Source organism: Apium graveolens, chromosome 7 (assembly GCF_009905375.1).
Source record: "Apium graveolens cultivar Ventura chromosome 7, ASM990537v1, whole genome shotgun sequence".
Classification (NCBI taxonomy): Eukaryota; Viridiplantae; Streptophyta; class Magnoliopsida; order Apiales; family Apiaceae; genus Apium; species Apium graveolens.
This window is the reverse complement of record NC_133653.1, coordinates 211077306-211101716: the sequence shown is the minus strand read 5'-3', so window position 1 is coordinate 211101716 and position 24411 is coordinate 211077306. Positions and strand designations below refer to the sequence as shown.

The 24411-nt window shown below is 35.5% G+C and overlaps 3 protein-coding genes and 1 pseudogene across 5 annotated transcripts; 3 read left to right on the top strand and 1 right to left on the bottom strand.

Moving 5' to 3' along the window:
* The first annotated feature begins 2581 nt into the window (after positions 1 to 2581).
* On the top strand, positions 2582 to 5786 carry LOC141671880 (cysteine-rich receptor-like protein kinase 8). 3 transcript variants are annotated; one of them, XM_074478305.1, is made up of 8 exons: positions 2859 to 2958; positions 3057 to 3401; positions 3496 to 3612; positions 3695 to 3888; positions 4166 to 4376; positions 4470 to 4707; positions 4890 to 5040; positions 5217 to 5786. In XM_074478305.1, the coding sequence occupies exons 2-8, from the start codon at positions 3089 to 3091 to the stop codon at positions 5586 to 5588; spliced, it is 1596 nt and encodes a 531-aa protein (XP_074334406.1). In that variant the 5' UTR covers positions 2859 to 2958; positions 3057 to 3088; the 3' UTR covers positions 5589 to 5786. The 3 variants fall into 3 exon arrangements, with proteins under 3 accessions (XP_074334404.1, XP_074334405.1, XP_074334406.1); XM_074478303.1 differs by having other exon boundaries at positions 2582 to 3401; XM_074478304.1 differs by having other exon boundaries at positions 2582 to 3401; positions 5197 to 5396.
* A 286-nt stretch (positions 5787 to 6072) lies between these two features.
* On the bottom strand, positions 6073 to 9218 carry LOC141672066 (cysteine-rich receptor-like protein kinase 2; annotated as a pseudogene).
* Positions 9219 to 19933: 10715 nt separating this feature from the next.
* On the top strand, positions 19934 to 20805 carry LOC141674436 (uncharacterized). Its single transcript, XM_074481142.1, has 2 exons — positions 19934 to 20548; positions 20623 to 20805. Exons 1-2 carry the CDS (start codon positions 19934 to 19936, stop codon positions 20803 to 20805), a joined length of 798 nt encoding a protein of 265 aa, XP_074337243.1.
* A 156-nt stretch (positions 20806 to 20961) lies between these two features.
* On the top strand, positions 20962 to 22622 carry LOC141674434 (uncharacterized). Its single transcript, XM_074481141.1, has 5 exons — positions 20962 to 21060; positions 21380 to 21652; positions 21939 to 22060; positions 22124 to 22324; positions 22526 to 22622. The coding sequence occupies exons 1-5, from the start codon at positions 20962 to 20964 to the stop codon at positions 22620 to 22622; spliced, it is 792 nt and encodes a 263-aa protein (XP_074337242.1).
* The last annotated feature ends 1789 nt before the right edge of the window (positions 22623 to 24411 follow it).

The window sequence follows — 24411 nt, the reverse complement described above, 5'->3', positions numbered from 1 at the left end:
TACTTTGCTGTTCCAAGAAATTCTGATTTTCAGCATCCCAGTTGAGGATATTGAAAACAACAGCACAACCCGAACTCTTTCATTTTTCCCTTCAAATTTTGCAAAACTCGCCTTTCACATAAACCTTATAGATTTTAGTCTGCTCACCTAGTTTTTGTTTTTTTTTTATATATTTTTTTGTAATATCATGTTATATCGGCGTTACTTTTGAGTTTTGACTAGGTTATTTGGTTGTCACATGAAAGTTTTTCATATCATTTTGTTCACTGATCTTGTTTTGTAGTCACTAAAGTACTAAACCTTGAATTTGACAATGGAGACAAATAGATAATCAAAGTCAGCCAAACGGTTTCAGCTTGATCAGCTATAACATTGAGAAAGTGAAAGACTGTAAAGAAAAAATAAGGTTAAAAATAGGTTAAGAAAATAAAATAGAATGATAAATGAGATGACGCAGATACATACAAATTGAGGTTGCTAAAATGTGAGGATAGTTTAGTCAAAATAATGTAACTGTGTGCAACTATATATTAAGAGTGTCCAAAAATTATTATATTATTATTATATATGAAATGTTTCCTGTAAATCGTAAGTAGTTAAAATGTCAATTGTCATTTTCATTGATCATGCATCTATCAGCCTTTTTCTGGCCTAGAAAAGAAATGTCTTGTTCAGTGTCATCGTTTACCCATGAATCGTCACTGAATTGTAATAGTAGAGCCCCTCAACATTTACTTGTTCAAAATTCCACAGCCGTGGGTCATCGTTGAACGACTGGCTCAGGCCTCAGGACATTTCTGATTAATCTGTTTCTATAAAAGGAGATTATTATAATAAGAAAATAGTTGAATAATTATATCAACTGATTAATCTGTTTTTATGAAAGGAGATTATTATAATAAGAAATTAGTTGAATATTTATATAAATTTTACATATTACAACTAATCAAATTTCTATATAACTAATTAACTATGTATTTTTATTAAAATAACTATATTTTACTTTTATAAGTCACTTTGAAAAAATTCATGCATATTAAAAATGAAAAATACCATATGTATAAATTTGGTTCCCAAAATACTTATAAAATGTCACCTTAGACTTTTATTGAGTAAATAAAAATGGATAATGTGTTTTTACATCGATAACACCAATTAAATATATTTCATACTGTCACATCATGCATGTCATTTTATTTGGTAACAATTTTTTATACAATTTTTTACATCTAACATTACTCATTAAAAATAGTATTAAAAGTCTTATTTTATACTCCTATTTTAATTCACGCTTTGACTTTTTCAGACATTTTTATATGTTTTGACCGGTTAATTAAAAATATTATTTATAATTTTTTTTATAGATAAAAATAGACAACTAAAATTTTAATTCATTAAAAAAAAATTCTAATTAACCGCAAAAAATATGCAAAAGTCGTCAAATAAAAAAACAATGTAATTTATCAGTCCCCATAATTATTGCACTACCATTAACATTAAAAATTGCATGTACATTGGAACCTCGATAAATGAATACCCATGGAATCGAAAGTAAATATTCATTTAAGGAAATTATTTATTTCCGATTAATGAATATTTTTTATATATATCGATAAATAAATATTTATTTTTTAAAATATTATTTTTTAGATTTTTTTTATAATTTCTTTTCAACATTTTATATTCAAAGTATTTAAAATTTATTATGGATATAATATTTATATCATATTTAATTACATTCATTTTTTTAACATTCAAAATTACTTAAATGCATGAATTCATGAAATTATTACACAAAAACTCATTCTATATTTTTATATTTATATGCCTGTTTGGGGTTCCGTTTGTACAACTTATATTTTTATATTTATATTTTTTTAATATTTATATGCCTGTTTGGGGTTCCGTTTGTACAACTTATATACACAAAAACTCATTCTATATTTTTATGCAATTATTTGGGGAGTCATATGTGAGATTTTACCACATAACGGACATATCTCGAAAGAAGACACCTTTTCATTTTCAGCTTACTTCTCTTTACTTTCCTTTTCACGCTATTATTACACACTTAAGTATTTTCTTTTATTCAAAATTTAAGAATAGAAGCTCCTTTTTATTTTAAATAAATTTTGGTATTATTCTAAATTATTCTACTTGTCTATGGTTTGTTCATTGGTTCGTAAAACCGAATAAGATTGCTACTCATGTTAAATAAATAATTTTTGCTTTATATTTTTATTTTTAGTAATTTATATTTCAATATTTTTATTTTAAATTTTATCTTTTCAATTATATATTCATATATTAAATTTCAATATTTAAGTTCAATTTTTTTTTAAAAAAATTTAACTTTTAAATTATGATTTACCAAACACATAACTAACTAAAATTATCCAAATACCTAAATACTTATAAATTACTATATTTATATCACTTATATAACAATTTTCAACTGATTACATTTTTTTAGGAAATTCCGGCATGAGAGAGCAGGTATTCAGTTTTTTTTCTTAAAAAAAAAGATATAAAAGTCATTAATAAAAAATATGCTCCTCATTTCCATAAAAAAAATGCTGGTCATTCAAGTTCTCTCTACCTCAAGTTCTTTTCCCTTTGCATGGTTTGTTTCCTAGCCATTGTTATGATTCATAACTTCGCCGAGGCTCAAATCCAGTACGTATACTCTAGTTGCCAAGACAACACAACTGCTAGTGCTAACTACACTGCTGGTAGCCAATTCGAGAAAAATCTTAATAGCCTGCTTTATCGAACTCTTTATATCAACGGAGGTGGTTCGATTTCGAATTATTCAACAGAAGGATCACATCCTGACGATGTTTATGGTCTGTTTCTGTGCAGAGGTGATGTTTCAGCAAAGACTTGCCAGGACTGTATTGATGCAGCAACTAGTAAAATTTTAAGTGATTGTCCATATAAGAAACAAGCTATCATATGGTATGATCAGTGCTTGATTCGATACTCTGATACATCTTTTAATGCCACTATGATAACCTGGCCCTCGTTTTGTCTTTTTAATGCACAAAATTTTACAGAAACAAAGAATTTTTCCAGAATACTGAGGGATATGTTTAGCAATCTCACTGATCAAGCAACTAATATTCCTGCTAACCGCAAATATGCTAAGACTCAAGTTCCGTTGTGGGATTTTAAGACCTTGTATGGTATGGTTCAGTGTACGCCAGATTTGTCTCCATCACAGTGTCGAAAATGTCTATCTTCAATTTATGATAGTAGTTCAATCTGCTCAGTCGAGGGAACACGAGGGCGAAGAATACTAACACCAAGCTGTAACACAAGATATGAGATTTACTCTTTTCTCAGTGATCCTCCATCAACATCACCAGCCTCGGGTAACAGGACAGACAATGGCACAAATGGTAAGTTCATCACTTTTTAACAATTCTATATAAGATGTGATAAGTTCGAAATTTGGAAATTTTTAAAAACAAAAAATATTTATGGCACTTCCAGGGAGAACAAAAAGTAAAACACTGGGAATTACAATCGGCACAACTTTATCAGCAACTTTGGTGATAGTTCTTATCGTATTTTGTAAATGTTATTACAACAGAAGGAAAAGAACAGAAGGTCAGAGTTTCTTTTTCTTAGTCATCAAGTAAAATTAGAGCTTTCATCTTCAACTGCTCAGCAAGACAATTATACTATGCAGAATTGGATCATAACCCTGGAGAACAATTACTAGACCTTACTGAGGATAATTACTTGGATGAAAGTTTTGATGCAGAAAATAAAGTGAAATCCAACAAGTTTCCACTGATCCGGTTAAGTCTCATTCAAACAGCTACACAGCAGTTTTCTATAGAAAACAAGCTTGGAGAAGGAGGTTTCGGTCCAGTTTATAAGGTGTACTCCTAGCTCGATTTTGTAGTACTCCCTTATATATTGATTTTTTCCCAAAGCAAACAGAGGCTTTCAGTTGCCTCCCTGAATATAGAAAGATCCACATAAACTTAGCACAATACAGAAAGCAACTCCAAATCCTACAAAGATCTGAAAAGATAAAACTTTAAAAACCATTATATCATAAGCATTTTGAGGGTATATTTTTTAAAAAATTGATCCTACAACTTCAAGGCGAGTTTTAGTGGCTAATGCTTTTACTTTGAAAATTGACTTCCAGGGTACACTAGCGGATGGAAAGGAAATTGCAGTGAAGAGGCTATCGAGAAACTCTGGCCAAGGGCTACAAGAGTTCAAGGCAGAAGTTACTCTAATTGCAAAACTACAACATAAGAATCTTGTCAAACTTTTGGGGTGTTGTTTGGAAGGAAGAGAATTACTTCTTGTCTATGATTACATGCCCAACAAAAGCCTAGATGTCCACCTTTTTGGTTTGATCCCTAACTTCTTTTACTTCTTGCATTGTGAAACTCCAACTGTGGAAATTGAATATATGAATTACATTGTGAAAACTCTATTCTTAGATTCAACAATGGGAGACCGGCTAGATTGGACAACGCGACTCAACATTATTAATGGAATTGCTCGGGGAATATTATATCTGCATGAGGATTCTCGTCTCAGGATCATCCACAGGGATCTTAAAGCCAGCAACATTTTGTTAGATCATGACATGAATCCAAAAGTATCCGACTTTGGAATGGCAAGAATATTTTCCAGTAATCAAATTGAAGCTAATACAAATAGAGTCGTGGGAACATAGTAAGCATTTTTCCTTTAAATTATAAAATCATCTCTAAATCAACTTTCCAACAAATATAGTTATATAATCAGACACTATAAAACTTACTATTAGTAATTGATGTGTAAAGTTTGCAGTTGATGAATGGAGTCACTCAGTCTTATTATAATGTGTGTTAATGTTAAATGAACATGTTGAATAGTGGATACATGGCCCCTGAGTATGCTATGGAAGGAATATTTTCGGTTAAATCAGATGTTTTCAGTTTTGGAGTTCTCTTGCTAGAGATGGTCAGTGGGAAGAAAAATAGCGGCTTTCATCTTGCCGGTCATGGCCATAGCTTGCTTACTTATGTAAGTTCCTACACATTTGCGTTTTAACAAAAGGAAATGCCAGAAACTATTGATGATAAGAATTATATTTCACATTGGATCATCGACTATCTGTTAGTCTTTGTAAAATGGTTTTAATTTCTCTAATCATTAACAAAGATCTTAAAACTTAGACAGATTAATGTTTTGTATTGCAGGCATGGAAATTATGGACTGGTGGTCAAGGACTAGAGCTAATGGACCCAAGATTACGAGATACTTGCATAGAATCCGAAGTGCTCAAATGCGTTCAGATTGGACTATTATGTGTTCAAGAGGATCCTGCAGATAGACCTACAATGTCAAGTGTAATTCATATGTTGGGAAGCTATTCCATTGCACTTCCTCAACCAACAGAACCTGCATTTTCTGTTGGACGAGCTGTGCCATTTTCTCAACAACAGACTGTTGATTCGGTCTCCTCCGTCTCTTCCAGGCAAGTTACGCCATCATCACACGTTAAGAGTGATGAAATAGAACCATCAGTTTCTATAGGTGATCTCACTGTAACAGACAGTGTACCAAGATGACTGTATAAGAATTTTAGAAATGAATTTCCATTCTTACATTCTTTTCCTATTTGACATAGAATTAGTTCACAATTCACATACTATTGTACCTATTACTGCATGTAATCGTCCTTACTAGCTGAAATTCTAATTTTGCTTCTGAATCAGAAGTTCTGATACAAATGGCGAAGGAGCATGATGTGCCAATCTCATAACTTTTTATGTCAAATTAAATTTTGTTTCAAGTTTTTCTCATTTTCACTCTCTCGGTTTTACGTTTCCGTTATCTGTTATCCAGAAAATTGGAATAGGCTTACTCTTCACCAAATCCAACTAAACGCAACAGAAATCTCGTCCATATGTTGAAGTGCAAGTGTTTCAACGATCATATCACTCGGTATCTCTGTCCTTGTTGAAAAGTCCAAAGTTTAAAATAATTTCATGCGCACTGAGTTTGTTTGTTTAGAAACTAAATTCAACTCAATTTGTTACGAAAAATCAACAGAGATAACAAGGTTTTCTCTGTCCTTGGTGTACATTTCAACTTTCATATTTATTTGTAAAGTTTTATGTATGATAGATCTATATTGTTAACCAGCTGATCTCAAAATTCAAATCTTCAAACATAATTTCGTAACTATCTATTATGTACAGAGGCATCAACGATTGCCTCACCTTTACTGGACATAGTCACTAATATTGTTATTCAAGTGGACCCTTGTTTGGCTGCTTCTGCTCTAGTGATGCAACATTCGCAAGCAAAACAACAACTTCAGACATTGTTGGCCTCAAAGAAATTGGTGACTGAGTGCACTTCAAAGCAATCTCTATTATCTTCTTAGCATTTTCAGACATTATATTCTCTTGGATTTAATGTCTCATCAATCAACTTCATGTGCGTGCCATTATTGTATGACTTCCATGCCTGTTTTTCATTATAATTCAGACATATGATTCTGTTGTTTCAGTTCTAAAGTTCCGGCATATAAGTTTTCATAATCAAAAGATAAGCAAAACCTTCTCCAAAGGAAATACTTACATATGCAACAAGAGATTCAATTAGAAGCTCATTCTTCATACGAGTGCAGCTTTGGCCACTTATAATTTCAAGAACCACAATTCCAAAACCGTAGGTGTCGACTTTCTCAGACAGGTGTCCATGGATTGCATACTCTGGAGCTGTGTAACCCCTTGTATAAAATAAAAAGGAAGAAGAACATTATGGATAATTCTTTCAGTTCTATGTTTTCTTGGTTGATCACTACAATCCATTTCTTTTGCCGGAAAGGAATGACTTACAAAGTCCCTGCAGATCCAGTAGTCAGATGACTTCGATTAATTGGTAAAAGTCTGGCCAACCCAAAATCAGCAATTTTGGGTTGAAAATCGTCATCAAGTAGAATATTGCTAGATTTAATATCTCGATGTATAATACATTCATGAAATTGTTCATATAAATAGGCAAGACCCCTGGCTATACCAAGGATTATGTCAATCCGTTGTTTCCAGCTGAGAGTGCCACGTTTATTACCTGCCAACATGAATGTAGTTCATATTAAACTTGAAGCTGTGGATTTGGAAGTTTAAGGGTGACTCACCATATAAGAATGTATCAAGGCTTCCATTTTTCATATATTCGTAGACCAGAAGTTTAACTGGTCCTTTGCCACTGAATCCAAGCAGACGGATAATATTTCGGTGATGGACATTACATACAAGCCTGACTTCACTCTCAATATCTGTCTTTCCTATTCTTGTGGTCACCGCAAGTTTCTTTACTGCAACTACGTTTCCATTCGCTGTAATGCCCTATTTACTTACGACATTATTAATTCACCCCATGAACTTAATCATTCATATTTCAGTGAGTAGATTGTGAAAATTGGGATCACCTTGTATATATCTCCAAAGCCACCTTCTCCAATTTTGCATTTTTCACTGAAATTCTTGGTAGCTGACTTCAGATCTTTGTAACTGTATGGAGTTGGTCCTCGCAGCTCCGTCAATCCTAGTATATCAGCTAGAACCAGCCAGAAAAAAACAATCAAAACAAAAATGGTAAATAGATGAGAGGCGCATGTATGTTATGTTCTATATATGGAAGACAACTCATCTTGCCGTTTAAGGCCTAATTACCTCCTCTTTTGTCAACCATACGCTTTTGTAATAATCGACACAATAAAAGTAAGGCAAGTATAAGAATAACCCCAACAATGCCAGCCACGATGTCTGTCTTCATGCTTGAGCTACCTGGAACTTAGACATGTATTATCCGGTCTTTCATATCTCAGAAGTTAATAAAGTGCATTGTCAACTTAAGGTTTTGTCAATAAAGGTCTTAAGATTCTACTCTTCTAGAATTATAGGCCTTAAATTATGTGTTCATATATATGGAATTTAGGTTATAGGAGGTCTTGCCTTGTTGTACGACGGGCATGATATTTGTTCTATCATTTTCAGCAAAAAAAGAGGTGACAGAGTATCTCAGGAAACAACCAGCAGCTACAAAACTTCCTCCAAGTTGAGGAAGGCATTTTTGTGTACTAGTACAGGCCCTTGTCAAACAATTTTTGCAACCACTTTGGCTTACGGTATCAACACATTGTGCCAAACCGTACACTTCTGCTGATGCTTTTTTTGACAGACCACCGTCAAACACTTGCCTCTTTCCCACCGCAAAGTAGCTCTTTATCTTTGGCGTGGCAGCTGCAAGATCCTTTAACAACTGCACTGTTACTAAACTAAAAGCAGCTTCCGCGGATCCACTCTTGTTTTCGCCACATACCTCAAATGATGATCCAGAATCGATCTCCCAATAGAAGCTGTGCAACTCGTACCTTGACAGGAAAAATTAAATATCAACTCGAGTCAAAATCCATTGATGAACAGAGTCAAAAAGCAATCAATTTGCATATATCACTCAACAAGTGTCTTTTCCCAAGTGTAGGTATGTAATAATCATATTTTTTTTCTTACCTCAAGAAGCAACCATCATATATGACACGAGCACCATAGGCCAAACTGCAGGATTTAAGAATGTCAAGTGCAGCTACATCAAAGCAAGCGACACAGTCTGCAGTAGGGAGAGAGTTTCTGCACTGAACCATACTGTGCACAGGATTTGTGGTCCGGGCCAGCTTTGCAGTAGCGAAGTGTGCTTTACCTACAGATATCTGTCGCCTGAGTTGGGCTAAAGTTGCATTCAGATTGCTGTAAAGTTCGAATGTGTTGTAAGTATAGTACTCGTACTGGCTGCACTCCTGGCTTAATAAATTAGCTTGAGGATCAGATATAACCCGTTCTATCACCATTACCACTGCCAGTACCTCCACCATGGCTGTTTTCCACCACTGTTTCATTTCTATATTTGAGCTGCAGCAACCAAACAATCTGAAACTGACCCCTAAGCCCCTAAGTCTTTTTTTTAATGAAAGAACTGACCCTAGTCAATCTCAGGCGACTGATCTGAGGTCGAATTTGCATAAAACTGATTCAACTCGAAAATTAGTCATTGGTTTATTTGATCCATGTTACCGACCCCGAAGTCTTGATCTTAAGCAACTGACCTTAGATCGAATTTATATAAAATCATTAGGATCGAAGATTAGTTTATGATTTAATTGCTCTAGGTTAAATAATTTTTAAATCCACAAGTCCAAAATCACTTTTTTTTTTATAAAATAGAATGACCAAGAACACATTTGTCCATCAAAAATATTAGTACTACAAACTTAGTATCCAAATTACTTACAAAATGCACCTGTAACTTTTAGAAAAAATGACAAAAATAGCCGATTTTTGAAAAAAATTAACAAAAATAGTCATTCGAAAAAAGTGGCCAATTTTGGCCGATTGAATATTCCACTGTCAGTTGGGTATCCCAATTTGTATAAGATACTCCACTGGTAGTTGGGTATTTCATATATACTCCACTGTCAGTTGGGTATATTGTATAAAGTGGATACTCCACTGACAATTGGGTATCCCCTCGGTTAAAGTTGGCCAACTTTTCAGAAATTGGTTATTTTTGTCAATTTTGTGTAAAAATAGGTTAAATTTGTCCTTCACCCTCACTTTTATTTACTAAAATGAAAATGAATCCTTACATTTATATCAATAAAAATACCAATTAAATTTAACAAAATTATTAAATTATTAATCCATACTGTCACAACAACAACAACAACCATGTCACCTCATTCTAACAAATTTTTACTTTCTTACCTCTAAGATTATCCATTGTCCATTCATTGACCGGAAACCTTTTATAAATTAAGGTGTCGTTGACTTTAACTCATTTATTTGTTAAGATTATTAATCAATCAAAATTAAAAATATGCCGAGTGTAGCGATAAACATATTTATATCAAAAACATTAATTTGTAATAAACTGTCATTTATTGATTGGTAATTAATCTATATTTTAGTATGAAATTGTTAAAGCACTTGCCCCTCGTGTCAGTCCCTTCATGACGTCATTTCCAACTAGAGATGCACAAAAGCCTACCGGGCCGGGTTTTGACCGGGGCTTAAAAAACTCGGGCTTTGACTGGGCCGGGCCGGGCTTTTCGGAAATGTCAAAGCCCGTTTGGGCCCTCGAGGCGGGCCTAACCGGGTTTTTTTACGGGCCGGATCGGATCGGGCCGGACTTTTTTCTAATTTAAATCGGATATAGTATTATTAGAGATTCCGAAGAATACATGTGTTAACAACTAGATCATCGTAAAAATATATTAGTTTACATGAAATATTTTAGAAAAACATTACTTCGTTGAAAACATTTAAGTTCGGCAAAAAATAAACATGTTTATATAATATATTTTGTCATTGTTATGATAATAATGATATCCAAATATTCATGACAATGATATCCAAATATTCATGACAATGATATCCAAATATATATAATGTACTTATTATATCTTCTTTCATTATTTATGTAACGAAGTATATAAATAATATTATTAATCACAAATATGTAAATATATATGTGTTTAAAGTATTATTTATATTTATAGTAAATGTGAATTTATAAATATATAAGAAAATATATTAGAATAATCAGATTATAACCGGGTTTTTTCGGGTTTTTAATCGGGCCGGGCCGGGCCGAAACCCGGGCTTTTAACCGGGTCGGGCCGGGCCGGGCCGGGCTTTGCCTAAAAATATAGGGTCCGTCGAGGCCCGAAGCCCGGGCCGGGTTTTGACCGGGCCGGGCTTGACCGGGTTTTGACCGGATCGGGCCGGACCAGATTTTCGGGCCCGGGATTTTTGTGCATCTCTATTTCCCACCGTGTGAAATAGGAGACTTGGAGAGTTGGAGTAGACAATAAGCTCTGTTCGGAGCCACCAAGCTGGGCCGAGCTCTTTTGCCTGGATTTTAGGCCTTAAAAAGCTAGATGATTGATGGTAACAGATTTTGAATCGAATGGACCGAGATGCGTGGCAAGTCCAAAATGGGACCCAACTAAAGGAAGTAGGCTCTCTCCCCCATTAAAGATGACCTTAAGTCCGTTAACATCTACGAAGACTCCAAACGCCGAATCACTTGTGATGGGGAAATGGGCGCACTAGCACCTGGCTAAATAAATTTATATTCCGACACATATTTATTCGAAATCTTAAATTTTTGATATATTAAATCCGATATTTTAAATTTCAATTTGGAATGAATTTCATTTTCAAATCCGAATTTTTTGGATTTAGATTTGAATTTATTGATCTGAAATACGACCCGAAATCTGAATTCTAATTTAAACCCGATCTGAATTCGAGCGCCAACCCGCCAAATATATTTATATATATAGGGGCTACTCTAATATAAACCAATTTTAGAATATAAATTAGAAACCAAATATTTTTTTTTAAAATTACTTCGAAATATATCATATATGCTATGCAAATCGTTCGTTGAGAGATGTAGAAAAATATAGTAAAGTCGGATTTTAAAAAAACTTACCGTTTGACGGGAAAAATCAAATTAAAAACGGAGGAAAAAAGTTGAGATTGTGTATGGGAGGGTGTAGATTAGTTGGGTGTGGTGCTTTTAGGGGGACCACTAGATTAGATTGATCTAATGACTTAGATTAGTTTTTAGTTTTCATTTTAATTTTAGTTTCTATTTGATCATGTGCATATATATATATATAGATATATATATATATAGTTGGTAACCCGTGCGAAGCACGAGCCCAAAATTAAAAATAACGTCAAATTATTATTTGCATAAAACTGAATCTCATAATCCGCATGAAATACATATCGAAATATAAATAATAAATAAAATTTTTAAATTATGTAGTTAAAAAATCGAAAATTCTGAAATTCCACTTATAGTTTTTGTTATGCACATAGTTATTTACTTATATAAATCAACATGTTAACTTTTACTAATACAATTATTTAAAAGTAAACCGACGGCTGTATAGACACTTGCAAATAAAAATTGAAGTGAAAACAAAGTTTACATAGAGTATAAATTAATATGATTAGTTGAGATTTAATGACATAAAATTTTAAAAATAGTTGTATAATATTCTAGCGAGTATTAAAATTTGGTACTTCCGTGCTTTAAAAAGACATGATTTTGTTTATTAGTTGTAACGTCCCCAAATCCAGGGTCAAAATTCCGGGTCGTCACGCAATCATCAAATTGTCAGAAACCTGTATTACTTTAACAATCTAACAATTCTCATCACAGACCCCTAATATCTCACATACACAAATTATAGTCTTAGAAATTATTTACAATACGTAACATTTATTATTACAACTCAAATGTACCTTACAGGATCTCAAATTATTATTCATAACCTCTACATGAAGTTACAATGATTTCTACTAATATCTATAACTATCTGAATGCTCTGGCCCACCTGAGATAAAGCGGCAATGACTTTACATAAAGCCTATGTGTTCTCGCCACGATTGTAGGTGATTAACTCCCTCACCGACATACTGCTTATCTATTGTGCTGTGACATTTAAAGAAAGTAAGGGTGAGCAATAATGCTAAGCCATAATAGTCAACAGTATGAAAAGACTGTTAATGAAATTATATAATCTCGTATAATAATATATATTCAAGAAATAGCTTTCTTGGTGATATACACCTATTTTTAAAACAACATTTTTTATCTTCTCAAATATTCTGCGAATACTTTCACTAAAACCCAACACCTAAACTTGAGTTACAGTATTGCATAAAAATTCCAACTGAAAAAATTAGGACATTAACCAGAGCCCCTATTATACGATGATCAATCGTATAACAGAAATATAGATAGTTTTCTACTAGTAAAGGGACAACTTCTTTACTCCCGATTGTCGCCCTGACTGTCTTCGGGGATTGTTAGATATTGAGGGCAGTGAAATATAACACGGATGAAGGGTGAACGTGTTTTCTTGGATTTTAATTAACTTTGAATGTGTTTGGCTTATAATTGAACCAAGTAGATATGAATTTGTAGTGATAAAATGTTTAACTGTAAACACACAAACAAAATGTTAAAAACTCACTTGATTGTATCAATCAAATTTGTTTGCTACAAATCTATGTTCTTAGAAGTAAGAACTAAGCTACAAACTGTGTGAGAGAATTTAAGATAATTTTCTATATCTGTTTGATACTTCTAATTTAAGGACCCGTGCATGCTTTATAGACCAATAACACGGGTTTACAAAACTTGCACTAAAAAGTACTTGATAACTCCGGCGTGCGGGGCTGTTCCTTCCGACGCTGCGCCTGGACCCTTGTAGCGGTTGTGGTGTAGCTGTTGTGGGGTGTCTGCAAAACAAAACTGGAGGGGGGGTTTGAGCCACGCGGCGCCTCCGTTGTGAGAGTAAGAATTCGCTTTGGGAAAGATGAAAATAGATAAGAAAGTAAGGTGGTTGTGTGTGTATATTTGTGTACAAGAGAGCGTAACCCCCAAACCTTCTTCCTTGGACTATGTATAGGCCAAGGGTGGGGTTTGGTGGTTGGTACCTTTCAATCAAAGTTGTCCATCCATGTGGATGGCAGGCACCTAGGACCTGTGGATGCTTTACACGTGTCTAGGTACAGATGGTGTAGGAGTGTGTTGGTCCTTATCCATTTACAGTTGTCCATGTCACGTACTGTGGCTTGCGTTTCACGTATCATGCCGTGTGTGGGCTTTCTTGAGTAGGGGCCGCGGGGTAGAGCTGTTGTCGTGTCCAAGTGTTGTTGGACCTAAGTGTTGCTGGACCCGGGTTTTGCTGGACCTGAGTGTTGCTGAGTATTGCTGAAACGGTGTGTTGTTGAACCAGGGTGTTGTTGGACCTAGGTGTTATTGTTGCACCTAGGTGTTGTTGCTAGACCTAGGTGTTGTTATTGGACCTAGGTGTTATTTTAAACCCGGGTGTTGCCGGACCTAGGTGTTCCTGTATTGGGGTGTGCTGGACCCGAGTGTTGCTAGACTCGGGTATTGTTGAACCGGGGTGTTGTTGGACTTAAATGTTGTTGCTAGACCCGGGTGTTCCTGGACCCGGGTATTGCTGGACACGGGTGTTACAGGATCGAGGTGTTGCTGGACCCGGGTGTTGCTGGACCCGGGTGTTGCTGGACCTGGGTGTTGCTCGACCTAAGTGGCATTGGGCTGGATCCGAGTCCATCTCTGGGTTAGAGTGTTTATAGCACATCATTTGCCCCCACTCCCTTATGCAGATTTTATGGATTTGGATTTGGTTGCCTTGAGAAAAATGTGCTGTCTTTTTGCCCGAATTCGGGTTGGGTATGTAAGACCAATCCAGATTCAAAGATGGAGAGTTGTGCTGGCTTGAAAGGAAAACTTGCTGCTTTGTTGCCCCCAATCCAGGTTGGTTATGTAGGAGAGAAAATCTTGCCTTGAGAATTTTTACTGATTCTTGCCCCCAATCCGGGTTGAGGATTCATATACCAATCCGGATTCAAGGATGGAGAATTGTGCTGGCTTGAGAAAAAATTTATTGCCTTCTTGCCCCCCAATCCGGATTCAAGATGGAGAATTATGGTGTTTGAGAGAAAAATTTGTTTCCTTCTTGCCCCCAATCCAGATTGGGTATGTAGAGACCAACCCGAATTTAAAGATAGAGAATTAATCTGGATTTATAGGAAAACTTGTTGCTTTCTTGCTTACCAATCCGGGTTGGGTATGTAGAGACCAACCCGGGAACAAAGATGAAGAAATGTTCTAGCTTTAGATGAAAACTTGCTGCTTTATTGCCCCCAATCCAGATTGGGTATGTAGGAACCAACCCGAGTCCAATTAGAGAAAATTTGGATGCCTCGAAAAAAATGTGCTGCTTTATTGCCCCGAATCTGGGTTGAGGGAGGAAAATGTGTAGTTTTTTTCCTTATAAAATTTTTCTAAGTATGGGATGTTGGTGGGGAACCGGGTTCATAGTTGAATCCGGTTTGGCTTTTGCCTTTTTCCTTGAAAAAGTTTTATGAGTTTGAGATGTTTGCTGGGAACCCGGGTTCATAGTTGAATCCGGGTTGGATTTTATTATTGTCTTAGAAATTTTTTTAAGTATGCTTTATTGCTGGACCCGTGTTCATAGTTGAACCTGGGTTGAATTTTGTTTTTGTCTTAAGAAAATTTCTAAGTATGCTTCATTGTTGGATCTGGGTTCATAGTGGAACCTGGGTTGGCTTTTGTTTTTACCTTGGAAAAATTTTGTAAGTATGCTTTATTGCTGGAACCCAGGTTCATATTTTTCCAAAGCATGTTTTATTGCTGGAACCCCTGTTCATATTGAACCTGGGTTGGCTTTTGCTTTCACCTTAGAAATTTTTTCTAAATATGCTTTATTGCTGGGACCCCGGTTCATAGTTGATCCCGGGTTGGCTTTTGCTTTTGTCTTATAAAAATTTTCTAAGAATGCTTTACTGCTGGGACCCGGGTTCATAGTTGAACCGGGGTTCATAGTTAAGCAGGGAGCCCAACAGGTGCCATAAAAATATGCTCAAGGTCAGCAGTAACCATGGTCTCAAAGCGGTACAGGTTAGCGGTAGGCATAATTGGAGTACTTACTCTCAAAGGTGTAATCTCGGGTAGCTCAGGATGGAAGTGAGTCTCTAAGTCAACGACCAAGTGATCCTCCTCACGAGGAGACATAACAGTAGGTATCCCATTTATAGTTGGAATCATAGGTGATGGGATCAGAGTTAAGTCAGATAGACTAGTGAAAATAAGGGTGACATCAGCAGGCTGGATCACTGGCTCCTCAACAGCAACAGGAGAACCAAAAGGCTCATCATGAGGTGGAGAATCAGTCAATTCAATAATAATTGGTGGAGCTCTCAATGATGCTGGAATCTCCTGGATAGATAAGTCCTCACTATCACCGAATATAACTATGTATGCCTTAGAAGGGTCTGGATCTGAACTGGAACCAATACTCTCTCCTGGAAAAGAATTAGGTGACCTATCTCGAGCGGCTCTGTACTATAACATCTGAATTATAACAAAAGTAACATCATAAGGCGATCTTACAAGATAGTAATTTAATAGTTTTTAAGTCAGAGGGGTCATTATCTAGCTGATCCATATCTTAACTTCGAGTATTATATACTATTGTATTTATAATATACTTTTAATTATACTCTCTCGCATAGGGTTATATTCCTAAGGTTCACGTTCAAGTAAATATAACTACAGCTCTGATACCAACTTTTTGACACCCCCAAACCCACCCTTTCGTGGATTCAGGTCATCACGATACCAAATTTCGCACACCTATAACAATATTACAAACCATAATACAATATATCATTCATTGTGGACGCAACTCCACAGATCTCAGGATCGAGTCTCTCCCACATACCTTGTAATATACAAGAATTTTAATAATAATAATAATAATAATAACAACAACAACAACAACAATAATAATAATAATAATAATAATAATAATAATAATAATAATAATAATAATAATAATAATAATAATAGGTTTTGGATTAGATTTAGAATAAACATAATAATTAAATATATTGAGTAAATTAGAAAAGGAAAAGGAGTGATAATAGTGTTTAGTTAGTATTTAAATTCTAATTCTAATAGTAATAGTATATTTGTGTAATATATATATATATATATATATATATATATATATATATATATATATATATATAATCACACACCGTCATTATTGAAAAGCACGAGTCAAAAAAACCCTAAAACAAGAGCTGTGTGGAGATGAAAGCAGATAAACAGAATCATTTGGTCTGTATTATTATTCACACAAGATTCGGTGTTAAGCTCTTAATCAATTTGGTACGTGTATAAATTATGTTGCACGAGTATAATAAAATCTAAGATAGTGAGTGGGACAATTGAGTGATGAGTCATTAGTTTTGTTGTGCAAGAATTATCATCTATAATATTGGATGTACATGTGCAGCTGTAGATATTAAACATAACATCATTCATTCATCACACAAGTCTTGCCCATATTTTATGTCTATACACAGGAGTCAAACACAACTTTTATGTCATTAAAATAATATCCAATCAGGTTATGCTTGTCTACGTGCTAGTTAGTTAATTTATTTTTATAAAAGCTTAAGGTATTGATTAGCATGTAGAATTTAGTCTAATTAGTTTATAATTGTCATTTGTTCAATGTTGTAGAAATTGGCATATTCACAATATGGTGAATTAGCATAGATATTAGTGTGCCGAGTGGATCATGATTTATTTATTTTTATTTATATATTTTTCTTTCTTTTTTTATGTGTTTATCATTATTATATTATATTTATTTGATTTTGTCAAGGTAGAAATACATGTTCATTAGCTGCCACGAGTCTCACCAAGTCACTGGCTCAGTACAAGGTTCACGAATATGATATTACTAATCAATAAATTTAAATGAAAACACTGGACCAAACATGCATAGAGGCGGAAAGAATAAGTTGTCAACAAGGTCTAATCAAATTCTAAGCAATGTGAATGTGATAATCTGTCAGCACGAATATTATAATTATTTGGATAATAAGTTATTATTAATAATATTAATGTAGTTAAGTATAAGTACATTTCAATGATAGATTATATTTTTATATTTAGATCGGGGACAGGGAAATTAGCGGATCGTTCACGTATTTAGTTAGCATTAAAATTTGCGATATTCGAGGTACAAATTCCGTCCCTTTTTTATTCAGCGGTACTTCTCTTAAAATTAAATATCTCTGATTCGCTCAATTCCATATTTTGTTCATTTAGTTAAACTTGTTTGATCATTTTAACTTGCGAAAATTGTTTTAAAATTGATTTGGAAAATTTTAAATATCTGTTTATGCGATTTTCAAAAATTATTTATGACACCCTCTACTTTGGAAATCTGAATTATTTGTCTCAGGTAATTTTTAAATTTTGCGAGAATATTTTTGTTTGAAACCTTAGAGATATAGGGTATAACGAGTTAACCAGCTGTAGGGGTACTACAGCCGTGTCATTGCGGCACCAGTGACATGACACTTCCGTGACAGTGTGATTGGTCACGGCGTATCCTTCTGTTAGCTCTTGGGAGGAGCTTTTGGCCATTTGATATTTGTTTAGGATACGTGGGTGCCCCCAAAGTTTGATTTGTGATTTAATTTATGGTGACGTTGTATATACCGTACGCGTTATCCATTCTGTTGCACGCAATAGGTACTCTATGATGTGTGTATTTGTATTTATTCCGATCTCAGTATGAAATATCCTAACCCCTCATTGCTTCGGCCTTACTTATTTTTATTTTTAAATTATTGTTTATTATAAATAGCAGATTATTTATTTCCGATCTCTTTATTTTATGAACTGTATTCCAAATCTGTATTGGGCATTTGGCTCATGCCGTATTCTTTTTCTGGAAGGTGCTTAGGGGGATCTAGGACTGCGTGATGGAGAGCTACCCCATTTATTGATTAGGATTTTGGACCTTATCATTATCTAGAATTAATTATTTAATTAGAGATTTCTACATTTATTATTGGTTTAGACAATTTGGAGATTTAATATTATTTTAGGAGATTTTTTAGACTTTTTAATTATTGTTTAGAAATATATTAATGCTCTGTTTGCAGGTTTATGGATTTTAAGTAATATCTCCTTTTATTTAAAGAAGGGGGTGTTACAAAGATGATATCAGAGCTTAGGTTCTTTCTTGTAGAAAACCTACTTAGGTTGACCTGTGAGTTTGGGTAGACGATAGGATGTGTATTCCATTTAATTTCATTTCATTCTGCTCTTTATCCTTTCATTCTGCTTCATCATTTTGAAATCTGTTTGTAGCTGCTTCATCATATTTATTCTTGTAATCTTCATTCGTTTGCTATCTTATATTGTAGATGCCTCCTAGACGTGATCCTTTTTACATTGGCTCCGCTCAGCTTACTGAGATGATAGGGCAAGCCGTGGCTCAAGCTTTACAGTAGGTTTTGGCAAACAAAGGAAATTAGAATGGCGAGGGAAATCATAATGGACAAGGAAATCAGAATGGAGAGAAAAATCAGAAAGGACAAGGAAATCATAATGGCAATGGAAATCATAATCAGAACGGTCGGGGCCATCAATTAGAGCCATTTGTATGGTTGAAGAGGTTTGTGAAGCAGAAACCAGACTCTTTTAGTACAACACCAACTCCTATTGATGCTGAAAATTGGATTGTTCATCTCGAAAAGATTTTTGATGCACTGGATTGTGATGAGATTCAGAAGGCCATGTTAGCCGTGTATAAGTTGGAAGGTGATGCTCAGAGGTGGTGGAGAGGAGTGAAAGCTACTAAAGGGGAGATATAGAGGCTTTGGAATGGCAGAGATTCAAGGAGGTATTCTATGAGCAATACTTCTCTAATTCTGATAGGGAGGCTTATTTGAGAGAGTTTTATTCTATTGTGCAACACCATGATGAGAGCATTACTGATTATATGGCGAGGTTTATAAGGTTGGATGGATTTGCTGGGATAGTTGCAGGAAATGCTGCACAGCAGGATGATAAATTTAAATGGGGGTTGAAGTCTTATCTGAGGGATTCCATAATTTCTTTTAAATTTCATAATGTGGCAGTGGTGGCTGATGCAGCAAAGGATGTTGAGAAGGAGCGCATAGATTTTAGGACTTCCAGGTCTAATAGTGGTAGCAAGAGGACTAGGGACGATCAGGGTTTTGCACAGGGTAGACAGTGGTATAGAGGTCATAGTGGTCAGCAGGGACAGTGGCACGAACATAATCAAAATAGAGGTGGTCATTCATTCCACGGTCAGAATCAGTATGTTGGTCAAAATCAGAATCAGCAGTTTCAGTGATAGAAGCAGCCAAGGCAGTGGCGGAATCGTCAGCAGGGGAAGAGTCGTTACTCAGTGTATGGGGGAAACCCCAATATGATTCCAGTGGCTCCTTGTGCTACATGTGGTGGATATAATCCAGGTAGAGCTTGTTACAGAAAGATTGGGGCTTATTTTTTGTGTAGTAGCATGTCCCATAGGGCAAGGGATTATACAGTGTCACGCAACATTGGTGGAAAAGGAGCTGGCGGTGGAAATGGAAGTCAGCAGAATCCTACAGCCAGAGTATTTGCATTGATGGTGAATCAGGAAGCAGTTAACTCAGGTACCATTTCAGGAACACTTCTTGTTGGTAGACGTGATGCTTATGTGTTATTTGATATTGGTTCGACCCATTCTATTGTGTCTTTATCATTTGTTCATCATCTTGGTGTTGCACCTTCATTATTATATCCTCATATGTCTATTTCTACCTCGATGAGAAATTCTGTTATTATATCTGATGCATATCAAGAGTGTCTGATAGTCGTGGGAAATAGAAATTATAAGGTTAACTTGCTTCCAATGGAGATGCATGACTTTGACATTATCTTGGGCATGGATTGGTTGAGTGAACATCGTGCCACAATTGATTTTCAAGGAAAAAGGGTGATCTTTGGGGATGCAAATAAAACAGAATTTGTGTACCAAGGATCTCAGCCGAAGGGGGAGGTAAAATAATTTCTGCTCTAAAGGCGAGCAAACTTTTATCTAAGGGTTATGATGGCTACCTTGCTTTCGTGAAGGATACATCTAAGGATGAACCTCGCATCGAGGATTATCCAGTTGTGAGAGGGTATGCAGATGTGTTTCCCGATGAGCTACCAGGTTTGCCACCGCATAGAGAGGTTGAGTTTACTATTAAACTTGTTCCAGGTGCTGAGCCTATTTCTAAGGCGCCTTACCTAATGAAACTAATTGAGTTGTAAGAATTGAAAGAACCGTTGTAGGAGTTGTTCGATAGAGGATTTATCAGGCCAAGTGTGTCTCCGTGGGGCACTCCTGTATTTTTTGTGAAGAAGAAGGATGGTTCCATGAGATTGTGCATTGACTACATGGAGTTGAATATGATGACTATATAATACATGTATCCTTTGCCACACATTGATGACTTGTTTAATCAGTTACAAGGGGAAAAGTACTTCTCGAAGATAGATTTGAGATCTGGTTACCATCAGTTACGAGTAAGAGAAGAGGATATTCCAAAGACTGCATTTCACACTCGTTATGGTCATTATGAGTTTCTCGTGATGTCCTTTGGGTTGACGAATGCACCAGCGGTATTTATGGATTTGATGAATCGGGTCTTTCATGATTATATGGATAAATTCGTGGTGGTCTTCATCGATAATATCTTGATATACTCTAGGAGCAGAGAGGAGCATGAGGAGCATTTACGTATATACTTGAAATTTTGAGGGAGGAGAAGTTATTTGTGAAATTTTCAAAGTATGAATTCTGGTTGGAGGAAGTGGCATTCTTGGGGCATATTATGTCTGGTAGGGCATTGAGTTGGATCCTGCGAAAGTCGAGGCTATTACTAATTGGTCTAGACCTAGTAATGTGACGGAGGTGAGGAGTTTCTTGGGTTTAGCAGGTTATTATAGGCATTTTGTGGAAGGTTTTTCTTCTATAGCTTTTCCATTGACTCAGCTAATGAGGAAGGGCATTAAATTCGAGTGGAATAATGATCTTAAGAAGAGATTTCAAGAGTTGAAGAAAAGATCGGTGTCAGCTCCAATACCTGTGTTGCCATCAGGAAGTGGAGGTTTTCAGGTGTATAGTGATGCTTCTAAGAGAGGATTGGGGTGTGTTCTTATGCAGCATGTGAAGGTGATTTCTTACGCTTCTACAACCCTATGAGGTGAACTATCCTACCCATGACTTGGAGTTAACAACAGTGGTCTTTGCTTTAAAAATCTGGAGACACTATCTTTATGGAGAGACTTGTGACATCTTTACTGATCAAAAGAGTCTCAAATACATTTTTACTCAAAAGGAACTTAACATGAGGAATCAGAGGTGGCTTGAACTTCTTAAGTATTATGATGCTAATATTCAGTACCATCCAGGAAAGGCGAATGTAGTAGCAGACGCTCTTAGTAGAAAGAACTTGGGGAGTGTTGCATCTTTCATTACTCAGCCGTACCTTATTTCAGATTTGGAGTACTTGGATGTTGAGTTGTATGTTAGAGGATCAAGTGGTAGCATTGCAAATTTGAAAGTGGAACCAAATCTTGTTTCAAGGGTTAAGGAAGCTCAAAAGAGTGATACAGGTTTGGAATCCGAGGTGGCAGGTGGAAAGCAAACACATTTTCGTGTTGATGAGGATGGTGTGATAAAGTTGGGTGGAAAATTGTGCGTGCCCGCAGACCTGATAATTCGTGAGAAAATTTTGAAGCAGGCTCATAGTTCTTCGTTCTCGATTCATCCAGGTTCCACTAAGATGTATGGAGATATGAAAAAGCACTTTTGGTGGAGTGGAATGAAGGGAGATGTAGCAGAATTTGTGGGAAAATGTCTTACATGTCAACAAGTGAAGATAGGCCATTAGAGGCCTAGTGGACTGTTGCAGCAGTTAGATATTCTAGTTTGGAAGTGGAAAAACATTACTATAGATTTCGTGACTCATTTTCCGAGAACCTTCAGGAATAATGATGTCATATGGGTGGTGGTTGATAGACTTACTAAGTCCGCTCACTTCTTACCTATTAGAGAGACTACTCCTGTTCATGAGTTGGCATAGATTTTTCAGCAAGATATTGTTAGACTTCATGGTGTGCCTGTGTCGATAGTTTATGACAGGGATATGAGATTTACATCACATTTTTGGAAAGGATTCCAGCAAGCTTGGGGTACGAGGCTTAATTTTAGTACAACTTATCATCCGCAGACCGATGGACAGTCAGAAAGGATGATCCAAACGTTAGAGGATATGTTGAGGGCATGTGCTTTGGAGTGGACATGTAATTGGGATAAATATTTATATCTAGTTGAGTTTGCGTATAATAAAAGTTGGCATGCTTTGTATGGTAGAAGGTATATAGCACCATCTGTTGCCCAATGAAGATACAGTTGTTTAAGGGGGGTTGGATACAATTGTATAAATGTTTCGAACAAGTAAAAAAATATAACAGCTTTTTATAATTCTGATAAAAACTGTTACAAAATCCTCTCAAGAAATACTGATGTTCTTGAGAGCTGCTAAGTCGAATGATACTCGAGATCGATACACTAAGTGATGACCTAACTGTGTTTATATACTACACAGCTACAACAAATCAATCTAAGATATGCATTATCAAAAGCTAACTGAAACTGATACATATCTTCAACTGAATAGATAAAGTCCTATAACTCAGATGTAAAAGGTATGTGCTCCACATTACAAGGAACAGAACAAATCCTTTAAGAAGACCGGCTTCAAATACTGATGACATCCAAATGCTGATGTATCAAATCCTGACGATACATCAGATACTGATGACACCCGAACAGCCAGATCCTGAGCTTTTTCTGATCACTGAGAATTCAATATGTAACAATCTCCCCCAATTTATGCTTAATGTAATGAAGCACGAATTCCATTCTCAATGATGCCAAAACCAATCTACAAAATGTACAAGGAGTAAAGCTTACTTCAGTATCTTCAGATAACTGACAGTTATTTCCAGAAGGTTTTTCAATCTTTCTTCCTCCTTGTCTCGTAGGACTTTAACAAGCTTTTTCTTCAACTCTCTCTTTTCTTCAGCGTCTTCTCCAAGCTGATAGATGGCTGATCTCAATTTAGAAATTGAGATTTTGCTTATCTCAAGATCACCAATCAACATGAAGCTCAAACCGACATCTTCATGATCAGGACTGAAGGATAACTGAGGACTGTTGAGAAAAACTTGTAGCACTGCAGCTCCCTTTTTCATCTTCATTTCTTGACCAATATAAGTTCTGTACTCAGGAACATAATCACCATTATATTTATCATCTTTTATCATGACTCTTCTTCTGATGACTTCAAGTATCATAGAAGACCAGTTTCTGGTGACACTGTTCTCAACTCTAAGAAGATAGTGAATGTATTTCAATTCTGTCACAGTCTTCATTAAGAGTTGCTACAATGTAAAGCTTTTTACTTTACCATCTCTGAAAAAGTACAGAATCTATTCTCTGACATCATTATCATTTATCTTTCTATGAACAATTTTCACAGCTTCAACTTTCTTAAAATGTGAAGGAGAAATTCTTTCATGAAGATTCCCTGTCAGAGTATTTGTATCCAGCAGATCAGATCTTAAAATCTCCATATCAGAATGACCAATCCCTCCTTTGGTTTGAGATTTTACAAGTTTTAGTTTTTCATTGTATTCCACCCAAGAAGGTTTCTTGATGGACTTATCAATACCTTTCTGTTCTGGAATAGAATCTCTTAACCCTGCTGACACAAATTCAACATGCTTGAACCCTTTAGGATAGTCAAATGTATAAATATCTTTCCATCTTCTATCCTTCTTTCTGAGAGGAGCATAACTTGTAGACAT

Bases quoted from the DNA above. Each gene is read 5' to 3' on its own strand.
- LOC141671880 (XM_074478303.1), top strand. From the start codon at position 2,621: ATGGTTTGTTTCCTAGCCATTGTTATGATTCATAACTTCGCCGAGGCT. The intron at 3,402-3,495 runs GTAAGTTCATCA...TGGCACTTCCAG, and splicing joins GACAGACAATGGCACAAATG to GGAGAACAAAAAGTAAAACA. The intron at 5,041-5,216 runs GTAAGTTCCTAC...TTTGTATTGCAG, and splicing joins GCCATAGCTTGCTTACTTAT to GCATGGAAATTATGGACTGG.
- LOC141674436 (XM_074481142.1), top strand. From the start codon at position 19,934: ATGATTCCAGTGGCTCCTTGTGCTACATGTGGTGGATATAATCCAGGT. The intron at 20,549-20,622 runs GTAAAATAATTT...GCTTTCGTGAAG, and splicing joins GATCTCAGCCGAAGGGGGAG to GATACATCTAAGGATGAACC.
- LOC141674434 (XM_074481141.1), top strand. From the start codon at position 20,962: ATGTATCCTTTGCCACACATTGATGACTTGTTTAATCAGTTACAAGGG. The intron at 21,061-21,379 runs GTAAGAGAAGAG...TATGTCTGGTAG, and splicing joins CTGGTTACCATCAGTTACGA to GGCATTGAGTTGGATCCTGC. The intron at 22,325-22,525 runs GTATGGAGATAT...GAGAACCTTCAG, and splicing joins CATCCAGGTTCCACTAAGAT to GAATAATGATGTCATATGGG.